This window comes from Octopus sinensis, linkage group LG6 (assembly GCF_006345805.1).
Source record: "Octopus sinensis linkage group LG6, ASM634580v1, whole genome shotgun sequence".
NCBI lineage: Eukaryota > Metazoa > Mollusca > Cephalopoda > Octopoda > Octopodidae > Octopus > Octopus sinensis.
Window position 1 is genome coordinate 77371571 of NC_043002.1, and position 8909 is coordinate 77380479.

Sequence of the window (8909 nt, forward strand, 5' to 3'; positions counted from 1 at the left end):
GCAGCAGTTGGTGTCACCAATCATTAACCTTTAGCACTTCACTTTACACTTATTTCCTACACTTTCCAGTCTTAAGAAAGCCAGAAAAAGTTAACTCATTGGAAATTAATTGATATATAATGTTGTCTTAGGAGGGTCTTTATTCCGATAATAAGCATATGCACTGGTTGTATTTCACTTCTTTCAGTATTATTCATCAACTAGTTAATTATTTGACCAATTAATTAGAGAGGGCATGCCATTAAGTTCATGAATGGCAATGAAAGGACTTTGAAAAAGCCAGCTGATTGATTGATTGACTGAACAATTAACCAAACAACAATTAGTTAATTGGTTAAATATTAACTGACTGACTATGATAATAAATATAACTGAAACAGAACTAGTGTGTGTATTTATTATTAGCATAATTACCTTTCTGAGATACAACAAAATCTGTTTCAATACAAGTTCACATCAACAATCTTACAAAGCAAATAGAAAAAAAGTATATAAGGTACACCAGATACCACTAATTACTCAATTGATCATTACCATGATATATGGTTAATTAAGCAGAAAAGGCTACTCAAGAGCCAAAATATAGTCAAGAGCTGAGAGATAACTACAAAATGTTTTAACTGCCTACAGGTATAATCAGTGTATCCATTGTTGGCATACAGTATATATCATTTCTATGTTATGTAGTAATATGTGAGTAATAGTTTCCTTCTACAAACTTCCACTCACAAGCCATTTGTTAATCTGTGGCTGTGGTAGGAGACATTTTCCCAAGGTGTTGTGGTGTTGTACAGTGGGACCAAACCTGGAACCACATGGTTACAGATGTAAAAGAAATTGCCTTCACCACACAGCCATGCCAGCATCCTATATGATTTTGTTAGTACCACCAAAATATCATCATCATCATCGTTTAACGTCCGCTTTCCATGCTAGCATGGGTTGGACGGTTCAACTGGGGTCTGGCAAGCCCGAAGGCTGCACCAGGCCAGTCAGATCTGGCAGTGTTTCTACAGCTGGATGCCCTTCCTAACGCCAACCACTCCGAGAGCGTAGTGGGTGATTTTATGTGCCACCGACACAGGTGCCAGACGAGGCTGGCAGACGGCCACGCTCGGATGGTGTTTTTTATGTGCCACCAACACAGGTGCCAGATGAGGCTGGCAGACGGCCACACTCGGATGGTGTTTTCTTATGTGCCACCAACACAGGTGCCAGACGAGGCTGGCGAATGGCCACGCTTGGATGGTATTTATTACGTGCCCTCAGCACGGAGGCCAGTCGATGCGGTACTGGCTACGGTCACGTTCGGATGGTTTTCTTATGTGCCACCGGCACTGGTACCACAAGGATACAAATTCCATTGATGTTCATCTATTTTGATCTGGTTTGATTTGATCAAGGCAAGGCATCAGTGCAACTTGTCTCAATGCTTGTGTATAAATTTAAACTAGTGTCTGTTGAAGATGCAATCCATTGCAATCGTGTTTGGCTTTAAAACAGTTATGTTGAAATAAGAACATTTTTACCAAATACAAATTATTGGAAAGAATCAGTCACGAGTTTAACTAATAATCATATCAGTGCAGAACAGATAAGTTGTAAAAACTAGATGATATTTTGTGATCAGAATTAAAGGAACAGCAAATATGTCCAGCCATTCATTACATGCACATTGACATATCATGGAAATTAGTATTTCAATGTTAATACGAAGATAGCCTGGATAAATATGCATTGTGATACAGACATGTCGCGTGTGTGTATGTGTGAGAAAGAGAGAGAATATCTGAAGAAGGAATAAGTCCAAAATTTCTTTGAGTTCATACATAAATTTAAATGGTTGAAAATATTTATTTCTAGTGTTTTACATTAATTGTTAGCTTGCTACATATTTTGGGAATATTTCTGGTTCTTTGTTATTATTATTTTTTATATTATTTTTTTTTTTTTTCATGTTTCAATCTGGTTTTGGGTTTCATTTAAATCAAGAATTATCCTTATCAATGGGTGCAATTGCTAAATGGGTAATATGCAGAAATTCCTTTGGTTTAACCCTTATATCACATACCTAAATTACTGCAGTTAATGCAGTGTAGCCCTAAACCTGGTACAAGTAATATATATATAAGTACTATTGATGCATAGAACTGACACAACACTTAGACAGATTACAGAAGCTACACATATAACAGTAGACAGACTGAGACTTAATTAGAAAACATGAATGGAACAATAACACCCACTACCACATGACTAAAGACAGTAGGGATGTGAAGAGAGAGGGAAAAGGAGAAGGAAGGGGTAAAAACTGTAAATAATACAGAAACATACAGAGTGATACACACACAATAGACACATATACACTTACCTGTGATACAAGAAATAGATAGATGTATAAAAAAATAAACAAATATGTAAATATATCTGCCACATACCTGTGATAAATGTAAGACAGGGATAGATAATATAAATAAATAAAACTATATAAAGGTCATGGATACATATGAAGCGAATCCATACACACACACAAACACACACATGAAACCTCATGGACAGCCATATGTCAACAACACAACTAACACAGTAGGCTGCAGCTGTGGTGCCAACGAGGGCAATAATAACAACAACTACTACCACAATGGCAACACCATAGATGAAAACACATACACCGAGGAATACAGGAACTGTACCTCCCCCCCCTTTTTTTTTCTCAGGTCTTAGGACAGCAGCAGCACAATGGGGAGAGAGGTTGGAGCTGAGGGGAAGACCACACTGCTGCTAAAAGCTATGACACACACACAAAAACGCATGCACACATAAGGATACACATCTTAAAAGAACAGAATGGAGTAAGTGGAGCAAGAACACACACGAAAAGAAAAAGTGTCACTGAAGAGGTCACAGATGAGAGATGAAAGATTTCTGGACAATGGACAGATGTTAAAATAATAAAATAAGTAATAATAAAACAGGTTGAGGGAACCTGTGAAAGAGGTAGACCTGAGATGAGGTGGTGAAGCACGACCTTCGAACATTAGGCCTCACCAAGGCAAGGACTAGTGACCAAGACCTTTGGAAATATGCTGTGCTTGAGAATACCCGGCAAGCCAAGTGAGACCATAACCTGTGGCCTATGCCAGGGGTGTAACCAGCCCACTTATGCGTACCTTTCCTTCATGGGACACTAAACTCTGCTTGTGAAGACCTGTTGAGGCAAGTGAAATCAAAATCAAATTCGATGACTAGCATCTGTGCTAGTGGAGCGCTAAGAGAACCATCCGAGTGTGATCGTTGCCAGAGCAGCTAATTGGCTTCAGTGCCGGTGGCATGTAAAAAGCACCATTTGAGCGTGATCATTACCAGCATCGCCTTACTGGCACTTGTGCTGGTGGCATATGAAAAAACATTCTAGCGAGCTCGTTGCCAGTGCCGCTGGACTGGCTCCTGTGCAGGTGGCACATAAAAAACATCATTCGAGCGAGGTCATTGCCAGTACCGCCTGACTGGCCCTCATGCCAGTGGCATGTAAAAGCACCCACTACACTCTCGAAGTAGTTGGCATTAGGAAGGGCATCCAACTGTAGAAACTCTGCCAGATCAGACTGGAGCCTGGTGCAGCCATCTGGTTTGCCAGTCCTCAGTCAAATCGTCCAACCCATGATAGCATGGAAAGCGGACGTTAAATGATGATGATGATATATATATATATATATATATATATATATATAGTGCGTGTGCTTATTTGGCAAAAAAAAAATTAATAAATAAAATGACCATCCCGAAATACAACAATATATATATAATCATGATGCAATAGTTACAGCAGCACAAGTAGGTGCACATTGTGGGCTTCCCTACAGTTTCCATCTACCAATTTCACTCAAACCTTTGTTCAGCCTAGAGCTGTAGAATAAAAACAATTTCTCAAGATACCATGCATTTAGATCAAACCTGGGGCTCATGATTGCCAAGTGAAGTTCAGGTTTGCATCTAAATATTACCTGCATCAAATATTAAAATATTCAACCAAACCATACATTCACAAAAGAGCCTCTATAAGCCAGCAAAAGAGCTTCTGTGTAGTTGTTTGACATACAATAGCAGTCAAATTTCCATCAAATCACACCCTGCTATCTTTAAAAAAACGTCACAAAGCATAAATGTAATCAGTGATAAATATACAATGGCGTAATCATGGCTGGAATGCTTTTGATCAGAGGTCTGCTTGACTACAACAGTTAGTGAGGCTAACCAACACTTACACACATATAATTAGCTCAATGGGTTGGTTTTTCTGTTAGTCTACTTCACAGTCAGTTACTTGAGTCCTTTCCTTATAAAAAAAAAATTGTTGTTTTTGATAACCAGTTATGGAATTTGCTGTTACAAAATTAGACATGATGAGGTCAGTGTATATAGTTACTGGTTGACTGACCGTTCGAATATATGTAACCTCTGACATTATCGATAGACTCAATTGCGGTTAGTCCAATAGTCAATAAATGCTAGCAGAAGTTACAGAGAAAAAAAAAGCATTACATTACAGAAACAAAGAGCAATTTATTGATTCGTATTATGATAAACTAATTTTGTATTATACTACACCAAGAAATGGCTCCAGTAGCTATAAAACAACCAATATTTGACTTGACTTGCTAACCAATCTCAGCTTGCAGTAAACAAATTCAGAACTCCATCTTTAGCATTTCAACAATGAAGTTAATTCATTTAATCCAACCATGCTCAGTCTTGTTAGAATTTTAATGACGGCATCTGGAAAGCTCCCAAATCATATAAAAAGCCACATTAGTGTTATCAATTCCTCATTTTAACATGAATTTAGTACAGACCTAATACTGTTGCTGTTGTGAGTGCTATGGGGCTAACAAAAACCAGACAAGTGTGGAGTGAACACTTAATAGTTATGAAGTTAAAAACACAAGATTACTGACCACATTGTATTATAAATTCAGACTTGACAACAGTCATTATGTTCAGCCTATGACTAAATCCTGTGACTTAGACTGGCTGGCAACATAGTTAAGTGATTTAGTGGTTAAAAATTATCCAACTGTTAATTTTTTTTTTTTTAAGTATATAAATACCTATGTTTGCATAAGCTCATCTCACCCTTTGAAATAAGTAAAGGTAAGAAACCTCTAAATATTGGTTCATTTTTATCTGTATACTTTGTCAACATAATGACAGATGTTGCTGATTTTTCTCATGAAATTGATTTTATTCTTTCCTATTAATTTCAAATTGCAATAAATTAAATCATTTTCAACTTCTATAGATGAAGGAAAATCAGATGACCTGTAAACTGGCTTAAAAGTATTTATTTGCTGTGATTTTTAATCCATTTCAGAATCTATAAATTTTATATATTTTTTATAACTGCAGAGAAGTATAATTAAATTGTTATTGACTGACTTTTTTTTTATATTTTAGATATTCCTTCAAGTATATACAAACTAATATATTTATTGCTTTCTATACATGCTATTAATTCTATTATGTGTTACCCTGTACAAAATATAAACGCTTAAATTTTAATTTAAGTGTATTGAGTCAAAAGAACAGCATACCCAATGACATTTTCAGTCTTTTTTAAACTATTGATGTTGATGCAGTCTTTAGTTTGGCCTCTGCTTCAGCTGTCTAGGGAAAATATTATCAAACATGGAATTCTAGAATACTGTAGTTTAGTGAAGGAATAATTAGGAAGTTTGAGGGTTGAGACACAATAGTGACAAGGAAGAGAAGAAAGATGGGGATATCAGGTGGAGTTGTCAGAGATAGTGGAAACAGCAGATGGGACTAAACCCAAAATTATGTAGATGAAAAATGAACTTTACACAGCTTTGTCGTATACAATATTGAGCTACTTCAGTTTTCACTTTGACTACTTGTTCAATCAGAAGCTCCAGTCAATTCAATATTATCAATAAATGTTTTGTTGTTGCCTACAAGTTACTTAACAATACAATATAATCTATTTCTGTATGTGTTTGTGAAATCTCTATATAAATTATCACAGATTGTGTGTGACTGTGATGGATTTAACTGTATGTTGTTCATGAAATGCAAGGGGGTTTTCTTTCATACATGTAGTGATTGTGATTTTGTAGCACTGAAGAACAAGTTGTCATATCTCCATTATATTTCAGCAGTGCAAATCTTGTGTATGATGTCTACATTGCATGCGAATAACACTTGTCTGTGGAAGGTTAAAGAGCAATGAAGGGTGATGTCATATGCATAGGTATCATAAGAAGTAACATCAAGAAAGTTATTAATGTAGAGAAGGAAGAGTATGGAAGACAAAATCAAATTCTGAGGTACACCAAAGTTGATAGAATATGGGCTGGTGAGTTCCATTACTACATGCTTCAGCAGAACAGTCTAACAAATCACAAGAGATGTGACACAGGAAAAAGTCCATATGCTGACAACTTATCTACATGTTAGACATGGTCAAAGGCTGGAGTCCATAGGAAGTCACCTTAGCTTCAAGATTCTTATCTTAGAACCTATGAAATAGTAATTGTTAGGAATAGCAAACTAAAATATCATAAAACATTTTGAATATTTATTAAGATATGTAAACAACATGCACACACATGTAAAATCATTATGCAGTGGTTGAGTTATAAAAATGGTCAGAATATTACCATTGGTTCCATACTTACTATTGCCACTAAACAGTATTGATGACTATTACTTATATTGAGCATGGTGTTTTTTCCCTACTTATAGACAATTAATTAACTGATGACTATATATATATATATATATATATATATATATATATGAATAATTTGGGAAAACAAATTTCCAAATCAATCAGGTGTAATCCTACAGCATTATATGCATCTACATATTGTACTTTGGGGTCTTATTTATCATATATTTATATATTTATTTATAAATATACAAAGTATCTGATAAAAGTCAATATTCAATTTTTGGGGATTAATTGATATGCAGGTATTCTATTTCAGATAATACAGAAATAACCTAATGAGTATATTTGACAGTAAACTCATGGTATCAGTTTGCACATCACAAAATAATACTTAAAGGATATAACCAAAATTTCCAGTTGGGTATATAATGTACTTCTTTAATTATATCATACTTTAGTTAATACTCATATTTATTAAATATGAAGGAACTACACATGTTTCAGTATTGGAAGATTACAATATATATACATATACACAACTGTATACCCATATATATATATATATATATATATATATATATATATAAATAAATACATATATGCAATCGTCAGATTTACAATTATTCCAACACATCTTCAGGTTCTATTTCAAAATATTATATATCTAATTTTACATCCCTTTAAAAATAAGCAATACAATTAAGCATTAAAAATTACGAATTAAAAATTAAGAATAAATATATATATTTATTTATTTATTCTTAATTTTTAATGTGTAATTTTTAATCTTTGATGCTTAATTATATTGCTTGTTTTTAAAAGGATGTAAAATTAGATATATATTTTGAAATACCAAAATAAAACAGTAATCAGTTTTGACAATTTGCCAGATGAAACCATGGTAAATTATAATCTTGAACCATTTCTTCAATCTGATTGAAATTATCTATTTTATTATATGTCTAGCATGCACTATTACAGTGAGTATATACCAAAGCAAGTCCTTAAAAATCCTATTTGTGCATTTTATGAAATTATATACATGTAAATCAGTCCTCATCTTAAAGATTTCTTAAAGGCCTTCTAAACACAAGTTTATTTCTTTTGCATCTGAAATACCAGAGTGAAGCAACAGATATTGGAAGTTAGAAACCAAGTTGAATATTTGAATGTATTTTATATAATGACAAATTTTATGAAAAATTTTTGTTCATTTTCAAAGTTGGTATTGATTTATTGTGAAGACTCAAGTTTTAAAATTGATGTTAAAACCTAGCACTTCTTTTTTTAAACTTTTTCAATTATCACTTGGTTGATCAAAGCAGTTTTAATAACTTCCATTTTTTGTTTTTTTTCTTCTTTTTAGGACTGAAACGGAAAGCCATGAAAGGGACCCCAGATTCTTCCCCAGAATCTAGTGAAAAAGCCCGCCAAGCAGCCAAAGCCCGTCAAGACGCTCGGCGAAAGATGCTTGCAGACAAAAGAGCAGCCATGCGGAAACTGTCAAATGCATCAGCAAATCAAGAAGTTGAAATCTTCATCTCTGACAAATAATTGTGCAAACAACTAATCCAGTCACAATATATATTTATTCTAGGTATACCTGGATAGGTGTTCGCTTATGAAGATAAATGAATAAATAAACATATATATTATATATTAGTGCTATTTTTCTTTTCCTTCTAATTATTTTTAATTTATTTATATTTTTATTTTCGTGAACTCCGCGCTCTCAATAAATGATGTGCTATCATTTAGAAATATTAAAATAAAACAAAAAGCTACTGGATCACAGTGAAACTTCTGATGGCTTCTGGGGGCCTTAACTATGAAGTCATTTTATTAAACCAACTTGGATCGGGTCATCTTTCTCTCTAAACCTGGCAAGTTCTATTTTAAATTCTTATTTGGAAGATATGTGGACCAAGTAAACTTTTTGAACAGATTTTGTTGTTTGTTGTTTTTATCATTATTCTTAAAAAGGAAACATTTTTTTTTTTTTATTTAATTCCATAATTTCAGAAAATATCAAATTTATAGGGCCTGTGTCATTTAAAATTGACCTTGCATCTGTAGATGTGTGTGGAGACCGGAGCAGTATTTTTTTTTTTCTTTCTTTAGGAAGGTTAGCAGTTGCCTATGTAAGTCTCCCAATCTTTGCACTAACAATACTTTCCCAAGATAAAGGCCACTAATTTGGCTAATGCAGATTGACAGC

The 8909-nt window shown here is 34.1% G+C and overlaps 1 protein-coding gene across 6 annotated transcripts in view; it reads left to right on the plus strand.

Annotated features, from left to right (window-relative positions):
- The window catches only part of LOC115213367 (disks large-associated protein 1), a 443386-nt gene extending 434750 nt beyond the window's left edge, over window positions 1-8636 (plus strand). For all 6 annotated transcript variants that reach the window (XM_029782310.2, XM_029782311.2, XM_029782309.2 and 3 more), the window contains one exon: window positions 8058-8636. In XM_029782310.2, the coding sequence (XP_029638170.1) occupies window positions 8058-8245 (188 nt within the window). In that variant the 3' untranslated portion in view covers window positions 8246-8636. The remainder of the gene's footprint in view (window positions 1-8057) is intronic.
- Window positions 8637-8909: the final 273 nt, after the last annotated feature.